The sequence below is a fragment of the Neltuma alba genome, unplaced genomic scaffold, assembly GCF_004799145.2.
Source record: "Neltuma alba isolate B1F8T4 unplaced genomic scaffold, ASM479914v2 tig00000961_pilon, whole genome shotgun sequence".
Taxonomy (NCBI): domain Eukaryota; kingdom Viridiplantae; phylum Streptophyta; class Magnoliopsida; order Fabales; family Fabaceae; genus Neltuma; species Neltuma alba.
The window spans coordinates 1-18,866 of NW_021632273.1; the positions used below are offsets into that span (position 1 = coordinate 1).

The 18,866-nt window shown below is 35.4% G+C and overlaps 2 protein-coding genes and 1 non-coding gene across 3 annotated transcripts; 2 read left to right on the top strand and 1 right to left on the bottom strand.

Moving 5' to 3' along the window:
* The first annotated feature begins 4,870 nt into the window (after positions 1–4,870).
* On the top strand, positions 4,871–6,671 carry LOC114749296 (uncharacterized). The gene is made up of 3 exons (XM_028937793.1): positions 4,871–5,629; positions 5,746–5,849; positions 5,940–6,671. The coding sequence occupies exons 1-3, from the start codon at positions 5,109–5,111 to the stop codon at positions 6,488–6,490; spliced, it is 1,176 nt and encodes a 391-aa protein (XP_028793626.1). The 5' UTR covers positions 4,871–5,108; the 3' UTR covers positions 6,491–6,671.
* A 4,177-nt stretch (positions 6,672–10,848) lies between these two features.
* Positions 10,849–11,695, bottom strand: LOC114749305 (uncharacterized). The gene has a single exon (XM_028937803.1). The coding sequence runs from the start codon at positions 11,497–11,499 to the stop codon at positions 11,023–11,025; it is 477 nt and encodes a 158-aa protein (XP_028793636.1). The 5' UTR covers positions 11,500–11,695; the 3' UTR covers positions 10,849–11,022.
* Positions 11,696–14,890: 3,195 nt separating this feature from the next.
* LOC114749313 (small nucleolar RNA snoR8a) lies at positions 14,891–14,979 on the top strand. The gene has a single exon (XR_003740540.1). It is a non-coding gene; the product is annotated as a small nucleolar RNA snoR8a (small nucleolar RNA).
* Positions 14,980–18,866: the final 3,887 nt, after the last annotated feature.

Consider the following 18,866-nt stretch of genomic DNA (forward strand, 5'->3'; position numbering starts at 1 on the left):
TAATGCTCCGACAGTGAACTACTAATTTCAACTATGAACATGACAATTAAACACGGCAGTTGTGCTACTATAATATGTCCAACGTGGTGGTGTTTCGAGGCATAGAATATAAAGCATAATTTTCAGCCAACAGAAAACACATCTTGTGCTTGCTTCATACTTGAATCGGGAAAAATGGAATCTATATCTACAAAGAGGCCTTTGCATTTTGAGTCTTTGTCTGACTAATCACTCCCTTGTTGTGGGCTGATGTTAATGCATGTGCTTCTAGAGAAGAATTCGGAGGAAGCGGAACCGAACAAGCAATCAATATCTATAACACCTGAACATCAACGAGAAGGGGAAGATCCTCAGAGGTTAACTAAATCCGTGGGAAACTTCGAAGGCAACTTTGAGGAAGTTTTGTCAGTATTGCAGGTTAAAGCTGCAACAAATCAGTTTCTTTAAACCTTTATTTGGCCCGATTTTCCAGAGAAAGAAAATTAAGTGTCTTCTGTATTTTAAACAGAGATGTGTATCAGATGGCAAATTATCGGCTGCGGAAGTGCTTTCGACCATGAGTGAAATAGGAGCGCAGCTATTGATGCTTTAGAAGCTCATTTTACAGTAGACATGTGTGATGGCAGGTCTTCCGGGAAAGGTGCTTTGATCCGCGAACAACAAAAACAGCTTCATGAGAGGCTGAATACTATAATCACGTCATTGGAATCATCAGACAGCACAATCGCTGAGAAGGAACAAGTGAGGAGTCCTTGTTGCCGCTGCAAACTTAAGGTAGTTGTCTGGCCACAAATATCAAGATACCAATCATTCATTATGCTAGCATTCTCTGCCTTGTGTTTGGGATATTTTATGTCCTTTTTCAGAATTTTGATGCCTTAAATGTGAATCATACACTTAACACCTGAGGCCAGGACTGGCATCAGTCGAATAGCTTATGTTAAACTAATACTCAATAAACGTAGTAGTTCCTCATACATTTCATTCTATATCTTTACGATCCAATGGAATTCATTGTTTCCTCATTTTAGTTATTTCTTGAGGAATGTCAATACTTGATGTAACTTGTAGGAAATAATCCATGGAGGTTAATGAGAAGCCTCTCATGGTGCCCTTGTAAAATAAAACGTACTCTTCATATTAGAAAAAAGCTTACCCATATTGTGGATTATTCACATGTAGTCGCGACTTTTTTCAAAGAAACGTTAAATGAATGGTACGAGGATTCATTTGCTGCATCTGGTGAATAGCTCTCTTCTGTGGCATACAGTCCGTCATAACCAATCATCACCGTCATAGTGAACTTTATTGAATATGATCTGTTACGTGGGGACAGCTCATAGGCATTCACTGGATAGGGTTTAAATTAGTGTCTTCAGAAAGCCACTGAACCTTTTTTTAAAATGACTGTGACCAAAGAACTACAGTTCAGGATAGGGAAGGTTCTTAGTTTCCAGAAAGAGGGATGAAATCTTATGCAGCAAGAAGCTACATGCAGACTTAAGGTTTTAGTATAATATCACCCATGTGCGAACTGTTGCGTGCACTCGGTTTTTTGAAGAGTATCGTAGGTTAAATGATAGAGCTGCATTCTTGATAGAATTTGAGGAAAAGCATAGTAGGTTATTGATTTTCTTAAACTAATTTTCTTTTTGACGAAGGGCTCTGATTTGGGAGAAACTTCTATTTCAAAGGAGACGCTGTGCGATGAACTCAACTCCATCAAAGAAAGGTGCCGGGGCTTAGAGGAAGAGGTTAGTATCAATAATCGCCTCCTGGAGGCTTCAAAAGATAAATATAATAGCCTGGAAAAGGAGTTTCTACTTATAAAAGAGGAAAGAGACTCTTTGCTCCCGATAGTCTATGACTCATCCCATAGACTTGAAATGGTTTCAAACCAAAAGGAAAATGCCTTGAAGGACTTGAATACCGAAGTACTGAAAAGAAAACATCTCGAAGGAGAGCTTAAGCAGTTCACTGCAGCTTTTGCCTCCCGTCAGAGATCACTCATGTCCTTCCACGACGAATTTAGGAGCAAGGTTGAGAAATTAAGAGCTCAGACTACAATCTCAGTACCCAAATCTCTTGGGTTTCAAGACTAGTTACGTAGTAAACGGGCAATGCCTTTGTGCCTTCTGTTTCTTATGTATTGTAGATTAACCTTGTACTGTCACGAAATATTTATTTAGATTTTAGGTCCTAGCCTCACTGATTCATTTAGTTTATTGCAACTAGTTAGGTTCAAGGGGCATGACCATGGTATCAACTCTGTTTCGCCTCATTGTTTTCTTGAACTAGTAATTTAACGAATATATATTGTGACTAATAGTTTTATCCAGGTGTTGTTAGATTATAGTGAGAAGGCTGTGCACATCAAGAAACATCAAAGAAATCTTTAGTTCTGTGTCTCACTATCTTGTCCTGTTCCTTGTGTAGACTCTTCACAAGCAGTCCACTGGTTTTACAGCATAGCTATTCTGAATTTCTTATTGAACGTGGGTTGGCATATATTTTGAAGAAATTACCCCACGCAGTGACGGACCTAGGCGGTTCAATTTAGGGACACCCATCTCCTAAAATGAAAAGTGTAAATAGAGTTCAATTAGCATTGGTGACAAAATATAACAGTTGGCCCCAAAAGAAAAAAGTAATAAGGATTAGTGAAGTATTAGTCATATTAATTAGGCTTGTTTATTATTTAGTTAACAATCAAAACTGTTCAGCAAATTAGCGTACTTGTGATTTTTATTGATTGGCTCATTATTGATGGTATAAAAATGTTCGCTGACAAGCGTAAGGTCATTTTTAAAAAATAATTTTAGATATTGTAAATTGCATCAGTTAATTACAGGCGATATGATTTATAGAAGCTTTGATATCTTGTACTATCTTCGCTTTTAAATATAAGAGCTAGTTAATTAATTTAAAAAAATTATAAAAATAAGTTAAGTTAGTTATTTGTAATAAATAGATATTATTTTTTTAAAATATCTTTGTTAATCAAATGTTAGAGCTACTATTATTAGAAGGATTATCTAAAAAAATATAAATATAAAAGACAAAGTAAATAGAAATTTTATATTTAAAATTAAAATAAAAATTAAATAATATTGTGTATTAGGAATCAGAAATAATATTTAATATCACTGTTGACACACCCTCCATCGTCTTAAATTGAGGAAAAAGTGTGACGTCTATCATTGGCAGGAAACGTGAGTGTCTTTGGCTCCAACACTTTTATTCTGCATTTCTAGTTTTGCAGACTGATCGTTGCCGTTTAAGATAAGTTACTCCCCTTCTCTTTTTTTATAACTAATAACTATCATTTTTTTATCTCTAAATATAAACAATATTTACAAGTTATATTAAATTTTTATCACATTAATTATTTATTTTAATATTTAATGTATTTATTATCTCATTTTCTAAACAATCATCTCTCTTCACCACACATTCATTCTCATTCATAATTCTCTTTATTATAATAATTTTTTTTAGTTTCCTTCTTATACTCTCTTCCCTTTATAAATAAGAGTATTTTTAAAAAAAATTTAATTTTTATCCATTTATTATTTTTAATTACCTTTTTAGTATAGTTGTTTATAATAAAAGACAGAGGAGGATGATTTAAAAACTACATCAGAAAACAGCAATAAATACCAAAGAAGTCAAAACTCAGAATTTATACCTGGGCAATCGTGCAAGGCAAGGCAGAAGGAATAAACTCGACGATTAACTACAGAATCTAATCTCCTCGGGATGCTAAAATCATAGCATGCATATACCCCTCTCGATTAAATTTTTTCCCCCTAAATCCTTGTTATCAACAGCAACGGCTTCATATTTCATACGTTGTTCGAATCTTAAGATTATGATCCCTTAAGCTCCTAATCAAATTAGGGAACTCCACGACAGAATTGATGAGGATGATACAGACAGCTGAGAATCCCCAACGAGACTTTGAAGTTTGATTGCAAGCTGAGAATTGAAAATCAGTGGTTGCAATTCGTTTTGAAATCATTTATTAGAGATTACATATGATTAAAAATTATGAAGTCATAATTGCATTGCTCCTATTTATACGTGAATTTCATTCCAACCAACTCCACCAATCCTGCTTAAAGAGACTAAAAAAGCCCGCATAATTGTCCAATCTACTTTCCCTTTGTCCTTGTTCTATGTTCATTCCTTTCCCTACCTGCGCTGCAAAATAAGTTTTTAACCAAAAATTTGTTAACGGACTTGTAGCCTAATGGCATGAAAATTTCTCTACAAGTGGGCTGTAGATTTGATCTTATTTGTACCTTTAAGTGATTTGTGCCAGTTCCTCTAATTTAAAAAAAAAAAAACCAGAAATGTTGCTATTGCATTATGTATCTAATCATTTTCTTTAGCCATCCCCGCCTCCAATCAACGATGTCCACTCTTCACACGACTTTTCCTTTCTCCCTTCTTAGCCATACTATGCGCCATTAGACCCAGACGGTTTAACTTTCACTGAGTAATTATCTCATCCATATACAAGCAATACTATCTCACACACGATAAAGCGTACCGAGTAAAAGGAAGAGTACATTTTTTTTGGTTATTAAAAACACGATATGTTTCGATTAGGTATGAAATTTCTGTATCAAAAATTATCAACAAGTTAAGTGGATTTGTATTACGATGGCACCAATAGCTAGAGGCTCAAAAACCATGTTAGTTGAACTTCACCGTAAGTGCAAGTCTCTGTCTCTGTTCCAATCACCTCTATTGTTCTTGCGGTTGATCTCCACACATATGACAATTTTTCTTTTCTGGGGGGCCATTGTTATTTAATATGGACTCAGATCAATAAGAGAGGTCCCTAAAATTGTGTGCAATTCATTTAAAATGAAATTGAAAACCTTTTCAAGACGAGGAAAGCTTGTAGCTTACAAGGACTATTTTAATAAATTCCCAAGCTTTATGACATCTCATATGACGGGTGTATGCTGGCCGTCTAAATTTATTTCTCTACACATCATCACGCCATCATTTAACCACCCAATTTTGCAAGCATCATCTTCTATTCCTGTACACCCCATATATTCCAATTTCAAGCCCTTCAAATTCCTGCCCTCATTATGGCTTCAACCTCTAAGCCACAGAAGAAGCTTAGTGAGTTTCTGAACGAGGAACAAGAACCATTCGTCCTAGAGCTTTACCTTTTCGAAAGAGGTTGTTCTAGAAAATGGAACTTAACTCAAGATCAAGGAGGCAATGGCGTCAACATTGGAGATTCAGCCAGGAGCCTGGAGAGGTCAGCAAGTTGTGCGCCAAACAAGAAGAGAAAGGCTCTTCTTTCATTTTCCAAAGTTCTAACATCTGTATACAAGAAGCTTCCTGCACACAGCGAAACCCCTGTAACCAGAGACTCTGATAATAGAGATGAAGATGCAGTTAGTGTCCCTGAGACTGAAAGGGTTGATCAGAAGGTTGCGGAAACAGACAGGTTTTCATCTGCTAGTAGCTCCACTTCGTTCAACTCATGCTCGGAGATTGGAGAAGTTGAAGAGGAGACTTGGATATCATCACATAAAGATAAGCCTTCTTTTATTTCAGACACTTGCAGAGCTTCAAATGCTTGCAATATTGTGGTGACAAGGTACAAACTCAAATTCTTACTTACCTTAAGTAAAAGCTATTCATTCTTGAAAACAATAGAACCTTACTACTTTAGGGGAGAAATATTAATTAGTTTGGTTACTCTCAATAACAAAGCCAGCAGGCTACTAGTAATGGAAAACACCGCCGGAGATACATAGAACACAGCCGGGCTTTACTGGAAAGAATGCACCCACGCAAAGTTCAACTATCCCAACATAGTAAGTATTATTAGATGTCACAAGCATAGGTGTAACCTTTTTACTTTTGTTTTGAACCATGTTTGTAACATGTGTCAGCTTGTTTGGCAGATGAAAGAGTGAAGGATGATGTTGGGAGAACGGAACAGAGAATTTTGAATTGCGGAGAAGTTGTTATGCCCAAGAAAATCACAGAAGACTCATTATTATCAGCTGCTCTCTGGGGATTGCTGATTCAGTCAGCTGAGGGAGATGGACATAGCATGGACTTACAAGAGATTCTTGGGACAAATGTTTCTCAAGTGTTGAAATCTAAAAGAGCATTGCACACGACAAAGCAACTCCTATTTGATTGCGTGAGAGAGATTGCAGCTAGCTTTCCCGGAACAGACGAAGGACAGACAGGTTACAAACAATTATTGGGGGCGGAGGAGTTGGGTAACCTCATTTGTCAGAAAACGATAGAGTGGGGTCAACAGGCTGGAGATCAGACAAACCTCACATTCTTGTTGACTTCGGATTACTTGAAATCAATCAATGAATGGGGTGATTTTGAGCCACAAGTGAAGGATATTAGCTTTGAGGTTGCTGATGCAGTTTTGGACTGCATCAACAATGAAATTATATCAGAAATGCTTGACATCTTCACACCATCTATCTAACAGTTAATTTTAAGTTGTAGACCCTTGTGTCCCATTTCTCACCTTTCAAAATGTCCAGGTCTCATTTGTCAGTTTCATTTTAAACGCCTGCATCCAAAAGTCCTCGTGTAGTCGTTTTAGTCATAGATATTATACTGAGTATCAAAAACTGAAAAGCAAGGAAATTTTACAGCAAACGAAATTGGGCTCTTTTTTTTTTTTCCCCAATTAATAGGAGATCGTAGAACAGTAGTCTTCTGATTTACCGATCTTCTATCTTAGTAATCATCATAATGAAAACAAAGATACGACAGTTAGGGCAGTGTCGGTCATTGTAAACACGCATAGGGTTCTGGAAATATGAGAGTTATCTGATAAACCAGCAGCTAATCACATAAAAAACGTCATACCGGACGCCATTAATATGAAAGCCACAATGTGTAATCACAATAATTCTGTTGGATGTCGACATTTAAACTACCAGATGACAAATTATAGAGAGGACCAAGAGTGTTCCACTCCTTATCTCCAAACATTTAAAGCGAAAGTTACAAGCAAGTTCAAAATTCCTGTGGGGGCAAAATGATGACTTCTCCGCTCATTAATTGCTGCTTTCATTCTTTTTTCCTCTCGCATAGACTCAGTACCACGCTACTCCACTGCGTTAATTCATTCGTATACAACTACATGGAGATGGGTCAGGCTCCGTAAAATATTTGCATATACTTCAATTTGAATGCAAATTCCCACTGCCGCTCAATTCGGCTTCATGATTGGGGTCCTTGTGGATTTCGAGTAGAATGGTAAGGACCACATCACTTTTAAAAAGGTATAAGTAAATCATTGATCCCAAAGAAAATGGTATTGCGGAATCATCGTCCCATGTTTCCAATCATTGAAGCAATTATCAGCATATAATGCAAATGCTGCTTTGTCGTAATCCATAACTAAATGGAGTTAAAATCTTTGTACCTTTTTCCAGACCCCCTTGCGATCATAGCCTTGTCTGTGTGATTGGTTAGGTTTCAGAACCCGCATCCATCGCGCCTCTTCTGATGACTGCCTCTCTTTATCTTTTCCTTGTACTATAGTCCTCTTGCACACCATGACTTTCACGTAAAAGGCTACATTCTCACCAATTGTTTCATCCATCTGCTTACCATGACCCCTTCAATATTCCTTCCTCAGTCTCTTTCCTTATCCTTTCATTATTTGCCCCCTTCCTCCCCATTCAGTTCCGATTTTTCTGATCTTTGCCTCATCTGATAATCTGGGGTAAAAAACTGAAAATCAAGCTACTACCATGTCTATTGTATTAGGGTGTGTTTGGATGAAGCCAAACCGTGGTTTGGAAAAGTGATTCTGGAGTGATTTTGAGAAGTGAGAGTGTTTGGATAGTTGTTATCAGAAGCACTTTTTATATACACAAATTACTAAAAAAAAAGATATAAGTTAATATGATAATTACAGAAAAATAGATGTTATGATATATTTTAATTTGAAAGAATAAAATTGTTAATAATATATTTTTTACCAACATAATTAATAATACATAAGATAATATAATTAATAAATAATTAATATGTATATATATTTATAAAATATAAGATTAAATATGTTTATAAAAAAATATGTTTATAAAAAAAATAACAAGATACATATCCTATAGGCTCTCACACTCTCCCTTTTTTCTCCAAAAGCAAAAAATTTTTGCTTTTTCCAAAATCATGGTTTGGTTTTTGGGATGACTGTTTGGGCAGTTTTTTACCCAAACCATGGTTTGGGCAAACATCCAAACGGTATCTTAGTCGACATAGGAAGCTTGTTGAGTATAGAATTTTTGTCTGGACATGGCTAACCTCCTATTAGAGTGGAGAGAAACTTATTTGAAGCATTATCAAACATTAAATATATACGCTTTTTTTAATAAAAATTCGATCTAGTATTTGGACCCAAAAAGAAAAAGATTTGATCTGGCAGATATGTACACATATGTTGAATAGCCCAAAAATATGGATAAGGTAATGCCTTAACAGGCCAAGGCCCATCGGAGCTTGGGTCCATAAATTGTATGATGACGTCATAAATCAACTGCTCTGAGAATATACTGTACCGGGGGGGGGGGGAAACTGCTCTGAGAATATAGGCATGTTGAGTTGTATCAGACTGAACAAAAGAACCACCCGGAGTTGGTTCTTCCACGGTTCTTCCACAACCTGACAAGCTCAGATTTGAATTTTTGCCTATATCTAGTGTTCAAAATGTCTCAGATAAAACTGTCTCTAATGGGAAGATAACTATACTTAGTAAAAAAAAAAATTGAAGGAAAAAAAATGAAACTTGAAAGATACCGGCATTCAGTTTCTGTTTCGGATTAGCCAGATATCAGAAGTCAAGTCTTCCCCCAACCCTCCCTTTTTTTTTCCCCCTTTTTTCCATTTGGCCAGCAAAGAAGTCAAGTCGTTAACATTATCAGGATTTCTGCTTTTCCTTTTTCGTTTTTCTACTAAAGAATTGGAACCTCATATCCTGTGGATATTGTCTAACCGAATTTCCGAACAAACGTGATACATTAATCGATCAGCTGCATCAGACAAATAAATGAGATATCTCAAGCACCAGACATGAGAGCAAAATAGCAAATAATCTCTAATTTCACATGCACCTGCCTCCTCTTGTGTTGCTTTTTACGGTTTCTTTTGAATTATATATGATTGTCCCTCACAAGAATGTTCCCCTTTTTTATTTTTACCAAGGGAAAAAAAACCGGACCGGACCGGCCGGTTCGACCGGAAAACCGGTGAACCGGTCTGCAGTCCGGTCTGGTTAAGGAGTTGAACCGGGATCCTATCGAACCGGTAAAGAACCGGTTGAACCGGTCATAACCGGTACAAAACCGGGTAATCCCGGTTCACTGGGTCAGCCGGTTCCGTTTAAAAAAAAAATTCCTTCTTCCTTTCCTAATTCCCTTTCCCGTCGACTTCCCCCTATTTCCCTCCCCCGAATCTGAATATCTGATTCCCCATTTCCTCTGGCTCGCAAAATAGCATCTCGCTTCCCTCCCTAAAACCAAAATCACCTCCTCCAAAATCCTTGCTCCCTGGCGTCACTGACAGCACGGCGATCTCTGGCAGAGCTCCTTGTTCGGCAGAGCTCCAAAATCGCAATCTCGCAAGTCTGATCTCCGGTCTCCCTCAACCATCTAAGCTCGTAAGTCTGAGGGTCTGAGCCCCAAAATGCAAAATCGCAATCATCGCAAGTTGCCGCAGGTCTAAGCCCCAAAATCGCTTCATCGCAAGTTAGCGTTCCCTTCGTCTTCGATGCATTAAGTTGTGTGTGGGTAAGCTCAAATATTTTCCCTTTCAGCTGGATTGTGCCTTCTTTCTCTTTTGCTGTTGAACGAAAGGTTTGGGAAGGGAGGAGATAACCGGTTATTTCCTACGCTGCTGCGTATGTAAAGATTGTACCTAGGAAAAGTATCTTTTTTCGTTTTTAATTTTAACAAGAGAAAAATCTTTAGTTGAGAGATAGAGGATATGATTTATGGCAAAAATATACTTGCCTTGCATTGGAATTTGGAACTGTAAGTAAATTAATGTTAAGGCATCGCAACAAATAAGCTTATAAACAGCATTCACCGTTCTTGCTTCTGCCCCCCCTCAATCACAATTGATAGTACTTTTAAAGTTTTAAGATGGAGTCAACAAGATACATCGTATTCAATTGATGAGGAGTATATCCTTTACTGGTTGCATTTTTATCAACAAGATACATAATATTATGAATTAAATTATTTTATTTTAATATGACCGGTCCGACCCCGGTCCGACCTCGGTCCGACCAGTAACCCTTGACCCACTGTCTCAACCGGTTTAATACCCGGTCCGGTTTTTTGTTCCTTGATTTTTACCAAATAGTTTGGGAGAAAAACATGTACACTTCTACTTCTTTTATTTTATTGACATATAAAAACTAGATTATACTTTTGTTATCTTCTTTTATTTTTATTTAGAAGCACTAGAAATATTGTTAATTCTAATTTCTCTCTTCATCTCGTGTTATCGTCAAACCGCGCGTATGAAAATTCAAAAAAAAAAAAAAACTGATCAATGCCCTCCACACCACATGTATTCAGAAATAACCATATGTGTTTCAATTATTAGTTTAATTCGACGCGATTATTAATATTTCTGGAAAATGAATAAACTGATGTGAAAAATAAAAATATCATATAAACTATAAAGGTTGTATTGTATAATCTCGAACTGAACGCATGCTCGCAGGATATAGTTTGAACTACTCCGCTTTGGTGATGCTAGCTAGCTGGTAATTAGTGCTAACCTACACCTGTCAAAAAAATGTAATTGAAACAGGAAGAGTCGTGAAATGAAGAATAATCTAAATATATTGTTTACAAATTCTCCTTTCTATAATACTCTCTAGTTGAAGCAGAAGGAAAGGGTAGACCAGCCAATGGGATTTGGCCCTGGAGCAAGAAGCCAAAAAACCATAGTTCACAAACATCATTAAGAAGAGGTTACTTATCTGCACAATTAATGTTTATCTACGTTGTGTGGGACTGAGACATGAGAGATCCTAACCAAGTTATTGTCCCGAACAGCGCAGGATCGCTTACATGAGAAAATAGAAATAACCCTCTTCCTTAACACCGATTCGCAGCTCTTATTGTTGCCGTTACTTTTGCGAGTAGTTTTGGTGCACTCTTTGTAAGCAGCCAAGAAAGGATCGTCCACCTCTTGCGTCCACAGTCCCTTCTTCGACGATGTTCTGTAGACAGGAGGCTGAAACGCACATGGAGGCAGTGGAATATTCTGAATATCTTGAACACCACCGCTAATCTTGCCGCCGCCTACTTCCGTCGTGCACGGCGGAGGTGGTAGATTATGCAGTAACTCTTCCTCTCTTGTGAGGCTCTCAGGTTGATGGACCTTGGAAACACCAGCCTTCTTCTCCCACGAGAAGGGGACGTTTCCATGGGGATCACTAGTCGTAGATTCATCCATGTCCATCGATCGCTTCAGAGGCTGCTGGGAATAAATTAAAAGCGTTCCAGACTTGCTTTGCTATTTATTTGGTGAGCTTTGATTGGGAAAAGCCTTCTTTACACACACACACACACACACGCATGTATAACAAATATTTATCGGCTCTTCACTGGTCTTAACGTCATCAACACTCAGAGGGACAGCAACTTGAACACGAGGCTGCGCAATTTGTTATTGGCTTTGAAAACAAACGCGAAAAGAAAAGGACGGACAAGTTAGGTAAAGAAGACCTGGTGCATGCGAGAATTTGTGTACATATTACAAGACAAAGAGGTCAGACAAAAACTTAAGATGGTTGACTTGGTTCATGACTTCACGTGTAAGAAGGATGCTTCTCGTACAAGATTTCATTCACGCCCCTCCTGCACCTTGGACCAGTTCAAAGGCTGCTCCAAGAGCATCTCTACATCTATTAGTCTTCGAGAATTACTATATATGGTCAAGTTACTTAGGCCATGACAATGAAACGTTTGGATTAACTAAGTAGTTTCTTAAATCTAGCGAACATGGTTATAAATTTGGATTCTCTTTCGATTGTTGTGAAAACTTGGGTACAAGAACAGGTTTTTTTTTTTTTTTTGGGTGATACGCAAGAACAGGGTTTTATGAGCTTTGCTTTGTTTTTGTTTTGTGGGATATCTACCACCCCTAATAATAACTCCCCGTTTTTGCTAATTTTTGTATAAGTCCCAAACCTTTGTAAGCCAAACCATAATATTCATTGCAAAAAGTTAACACATGCATCAAAAGTTTTTCTACTATTGTTAATTAAGGTCTTTATTTAGGTGTGCCTGCATTGATGACTGAAAATGATTTCTTTTTAATATTCAACGATGTTGAACATTTTGTCCTGGGTGAATTTATTCATATGGTTGTTGGTTTCGCTGAGAAATTTTTATGAAAAAGATGTCACTTTTAATATTGATATATTTTAATTCACACATACGTGATCGTATATTCAACGAGCATTATTTCACAACAGTTGAAGAGTGTACAGCTAGCATTCGGCTTATACGCTCTGATCTGATTCATTACGCAAGCTTGCCGCTTACACGTATGCTTTTGAAAGAGATTTGATTTGACTTTATTTAATTAAAAATATATATCTGCAAATTCATGCATCGATCAAAATGAGAGCTCCTCTTGAATGAACTAAAAGGCCATTTACCCTGATCTATTGATATGTTTTAAAAAATATATAGTTTTAATAAATGTGAAAAACATATAATTTTAACTCATAAACCAATTTATTTTAATGATCTGGTTTATTTAAAAGTGAAAAATGAAGATTTAATTAGATAACAAAATTGAATTTTTAGATCCACAATATTTTGTTTGTCACAATATTTTTATAAATATTACTATGTGCAGTTTTAATTATAAAACATTATTATTAACAAGATCTTATAATTAGAATTAAAGGTAGTATCATTTAATTTTGGCAGGTAGAAAACCAAGTCAGTAGTAAACTTCTTTCGAAGACACTGTTTTCCGAAACACGCATCAGAGTGTAACTAATTAGAGTTGAGTTGAATTGGACTATTAGTATAAAACTTTCTTAAATAGTACTACTAATAATTTTCTTTGGAGACGCTTACACTCAAAAACTTGTTCACAGAGCATAAATATCAAACCACATGGACTACCATTGTTGATTTGACAAATCTTGGAAAGAAAAAAAAGACCGCACAATTTTGACATTGTGCTGGTATCCAAACATTCTTTTTTAAAAAAGATGACGGCACCCATTATTTAAAATTCAGGATGCGAAAATTGAAATTCTATTGTCTGATAGAGAACAGCTCTTTCTTGTTTCACAATAAATAATTTCTTTTTCGTAGAGTGAGAAAAATGTAAAGCCTTTTTTGACCGGAACTTTTTTAAACTTAAAAAATGGCAAATCACGATGCTTTAAATGAGTTCAATTTTCCTTGCTAAAACTGAATAAATTTTAATGAAAGCGTGAAACTATTGTTATATTTAGAAATTATTTAATTTTATTTCCAAATTAAAATTAAAATTTGTGATAATTCTCATATTTTGTGTTTTTTTATTTGTTTACATGTTTTATTGTACCTTGTACAAAAAATTGTTTTTAAATATTTGAACATCATTTTATTAATTAAACTCTCTAAGTTATTGTGCCTGTTTGGTTGGGTTTTTCAAAGGTGTAAAGCAGCTTAAATTGGACAAAAGCCCATTGAAAAGTTGGATGCTGTTTGGATGGGCAATTGGGCAATCTGGCATTTGTGTGAAAAGTTATAATAAGTTATAAGCTAAAATTAACAGTATATGATTTATGACTTTTGAAACATGGAGGGAGAAAAAGGTTAAGAAATTTATTACCTCCTTTGATTCTTATTATAAGCCTCAAATAACTAATTTGTAGATAACAAAAAATTAGTTAAAATTAGTTGAAAGTAATAAATAAGTTAGAAATATACTTTTGTTTTTAAACATGCTCCTAAAAATACACTTTTATTTTTTCATATTTCACTTTATATTTAAAATATTTTTTATGATTTCTCTAAAGTTTTAAAATTTAATTCACTCATTAAGTTTGACTTCTTCATATTAAATTATTTTAGTTTTATTGTATTATGTGAAATCATTTTTTTAATCATGTTTCATTATTTATTAAAACTCATACCCATTTTGGTTATTTTACAATCAAATTTATTTTTATTCAACTATAATTCAAATAACCCTTTATCAATCTCACACTTGCAAATAAACTTTTCTGAACTCCAATCCAAACACAATTCAACTTATCTAATTTAATTTTTACCTAACTTTATTTTTTATAAGCTAAATTAAGAATAAATTACTTTTTTAATTACTGATCCAAACAGACACATTATCTATCATGCAAAGCTTAAAAAGAGGGGGGGAAAGGAAATCGAGCTGGAAGGAAAAGAAGAGGTGACTCTTGAAGTATGGGGTCTCGTTTTGAGGCCGATGACATATAATGGGCTGAAAAGGTTATAAAAGCCGAAAACCTAATAAATGGGCTGAAGTGAGGCGGGCCTGGGAGGTTTATACGTTTGCGGCTAGGGTTTCAAACCCTAGTGCGCTAAGTAAGCGTGAGACCTGTTCTTTAAATACTCGTATATGTTAAGGAGCCGCGTCTCATCTGAGTTTCTGAGCCCTTGTTCCTCCTTCTTTCCTTCGCCCCTGGTCCTGCGATTCCCCTGTGACTTTTATGGTTTATTCGAATTCATATTTGGTTCCAAACTTTATTAGAATTTCACGAAGGTGGGTTATCTTTCCATTTATATCATGTCTTGATTTGTTTTGTTTTGACGAATCACATGTTTTTGTGTTTATTGATCTGATTGAATGATGGAAGGAAGGGTTTGGTGCTATGATTATAAACAATTCCTCGTTCTGAATGCTATAGCCATGGCATGACAGACACGATTACACCCATAGAATATGAGCACTGCCCCTCTACCTGATTTGCTTTTGAGTTAGATAGAATCGTCGATTGTTCTGTGATGTGAGATTAAGAGGAGTTCGGATCTTGGATAAGCAGGGCAATTGACTGAGATTGCATTGTGCTTGATCGACTCCTGAAATTGAATGAGTGGTGTTTAAAGCCCTTATCTTACACTCATGCTTGAGATTGGGGTTACGCTCACCACCATATCATATGTTACTAGCCATTATTAATGGTTTGTCTCGCCAGTGGAGATTTTTCGATCACCAAGAATCTATCTGAACGCACCTGCAGAAAATGCAGCTTCATGGCAGCTTATGTCTATAATCAATGCGCATGGGATCTCAAACTCAGCATCAAAAGGAAAGTCTGTGGAATCAATTTAACTAAAATCCTTAGTCTTTAATTTAGTTCAAAGCTTCCCGGAGGGGAGTATTTGGTACGCTATTTCAAATTAGATTAAAACGCTCGTTATTTTTCAGAGGAAAAATTATTAACTCGAGAAAACTCATAGTTTCAATAAAGAAAAGAATGCATAATTTAGGGATCAGTCATGATCCACATGCTAATTTGTTTTGAACTGTGAATTAATCTTTATCAGCAAAAGAATTAATATTTATACTACTTCCGGTTCTTAATACAAGATTCTATTTGATTTTTATTTTAGTTTTAAATATAAAATCCAAATCTATTTTGTTTTTCATATTTATACATTTTTTTTCAAGGTAGTCTTTTTAATAATTGTAGTTTTAGTCAATATAATTGATTTTTAAGGATGTTTTAAGAAAGACAACACCTATTTACTATAAATAACTAACTTAATTTTTTTTAATCTCTTCAAATTAGTCAACTGAGTCTTATAATTATGACCGGAGCTAGTATTTTACTCTTTTTTTTCTTTCAAAATTTTAATTTTTAATTCATTTCCTTTAAAATAGATCGGTTCGAAAATTAGTACTAAACTACTCGTTGTCCCTTGTACTTTATCAGTGTTTTTCCAAATAATCTAACTATGCGAACTCCAAATAATAATAATAATAATAATAAAGAATATTCATGTGGCAATCGAGTCGCAGATAGCAATGATGTGGCATCATGAAACTATCGGTGTGTTTGTTTTTTTGGCCTGGGTCGGTGTGTTCGTTCGTATCTTTGCAATTGCAACAACCAGAATTTTTTTTTGTTAAAGTATAGATATTCTCCTATTAGAAACAATCGAGACATTGTCGGGCATTAAATGTGAATACCTCTCCCGACGGCGATTCAAATCTTGATTCAACATGTGGGAGACTAATCCTTTCTGCTAGAGCCAATTCTGTCGGTTCAACAACCTAGATACGAGTATATGAACTTTGGTTTGGGCCAACTAAAAGTGTGTGAATTAAAATTAGGTAAGGCTGGGATAATGCAAAGAAGAATCTAATGGATGAAAGGGATGAAGCTCATGGGAGACTGGCGCCAGGTGATGAGTACGACAGAGTGACCACGATAAGTTGTTCTGGTGTTATAAGCAGCATTGTGTAGGATCCTGAAACTTGGGGGCCTTTTGATTAAACACTTCCCTTCAATTGATCAAATTGATAATTGGGGCAAAGCTTAGAAATCAAAAGTTTTATTATCTCGAATTAAAAATAGGTGTGGGAATTAATTTGAAAATACATATAATAAATTGATTCTCCTTACAATTTATACAAAAAATTACAGACGTGTGGGGGGGGGGGGATTCTTGAACAATGGCCAGTTTAAGTAATCATTGAATTATGTGGCGACCGGTCGGATTGATGTCGATGGAATGGACTGATGGAGTAAAAATGTAGTTTGAAGGATGTTTGAATGGAAACTAAAATCATAGTTTCAAAAATGCTTTTCAGAAGCATTTTTCAAGATTGTCAAATATCCTTGCAATCTTAGTACCTATTAGGTATTATGTCCGTGTTTTTGATAAATTATGCTTAGAAGGCGTCTTTTTTTTGGGAGGGGGTGGGGGTGGGGGTGGGATAAAACGTTGATTTTATTCAAAAGCAGATGAAAAGATTACATAAAAGGCCAGCCAGTTATATTCGGCCAATTTGAGCTAAACCCGAGTAAACTAAAGGGGAAGGCAAGCACAAGAAAACAAACAAACAACAAAAAAAATGAAAATAACAAGAACATAAAAAGGACATATGACACCCCAACAGCTAAAGCAGCCTTGAATTTGATAGAAGGCCCCAATTTTTGCCAGCAAATCTAAGACAGCTTAAAGTTTAAGTCTCTTGCTACACCACCCATATCTCCCCCACACATGGATGCTTAGTACCGCGCACCTATTTCTTTGAAATTGCATCATGCAAAGGAACTCGTAGATTTGCTTTCAAAAGATGACGCTACTACGAGTCATTGAGGTAGTCTAATATTTCACGACATCTGCATCCTTTTGGGAAGCTCTGATACAATAAACCAAAGAGAAACAACTACGACAAAGACTTAAAAGACACCGTTTTTTGTGCATAGATCAATCTAGATCATGACATCCGCACCCAAAATTGAAGGAGGCTCTGGAACAATAAACGAGAGAGAAACAACTGCGACAGACTTGAAAGATACTGTTTTACGTGCATATAAGCGAATGAGTCTACTGGGCGTTAACTCCTTCTGTGTAATTTAGGTCGTATCTAGATTGATATATGTCCATAAAATCTTGAAAGAATTATAACTAAGTCCCAAGCAAAAGAAATAATTACTAAAAGATTCTTATAACAACCTAAACAGCCTATAATGACAAGTTTTACAGTAAAAAATGATAACTTTTGAGATTTGTTTTATAATTTTTTTTTTCCTTTGTTGGGATCTCATTGTAATTCTTCCTATAAAATCTATCTCAAAATGATGCAGAATTTAATCGGAAGGAAATTTGCAACACATAATGTCATTTTTCCAGCCATAGCTTTCTTTAAAATCTAGAGAAATCCCTATACCAAACACCACCACCTGGAGATTCTTGAATGGGCAAAGTAGAAAACTTGGAGCATTTTGCGTAGAAAGTAAAACGCGTGCAATGAACATGATAGAGGCGCCACTTGGACCGGTTGGATAAACTGACTTGAAAATCACAAGGCTGTATTATTCTCCAGGACTCGGATCATCAAGATAGTTATTGCCTGTTGGCGATGTTTTCCATGGTTTTAAGCATAAAGCCAAGCAAGCGACACCCTAATGTGATTCCCTTCTCAAGAAGGGCATTAACACAAGGGAACTAGATTGTGGCAGCCATTGCAAAACAAAATGTGATAAAAAGTTAAATCCTGGAGTTTTTTAAAAACTTTTAAATCATTATAATAAGTTTTGGACAATTGCGTTATCACCTAGGAGCACTCCTTTGAAGTAGACTATGGGCCTGTTTGGATGTCTCCCTTTGGAAAAAGAGACTGCCAAACAGGGATAATTTTGGAAAAACTATGATTTGGGTTAAAACTATAGTTTCAGGAGAAGTAAATCCATTTTGCTTTTGACTCAAATTAGAGAGTATCAAAGTGCCTCTTAGAATATATCTCAATAATAATATGACTTTAACACCCATCAATTATTTTTTATAAACATATTTAATCTTATATTTTATAAATATATATACACATTAATTATTTATTAATTATATGATCTTATATATTATTAATTATATTGGTAAAAAATATATTATTAACAATTTTATTCCTTCAAATTAAAATATATTATAAAATCTATTTTTTATGTAATTATCATATTAATTTATATCTTTTTTAGTAATTTGCACACATAAAAGTACTTATAATAACAATTATCCAAACACTCCCACTTTATTAAAATCACTTTTTCACAATTTTTCACAAAATATATTCTTTCAAGAACCTATTCTCCAAACCATAATTTGGTTTCA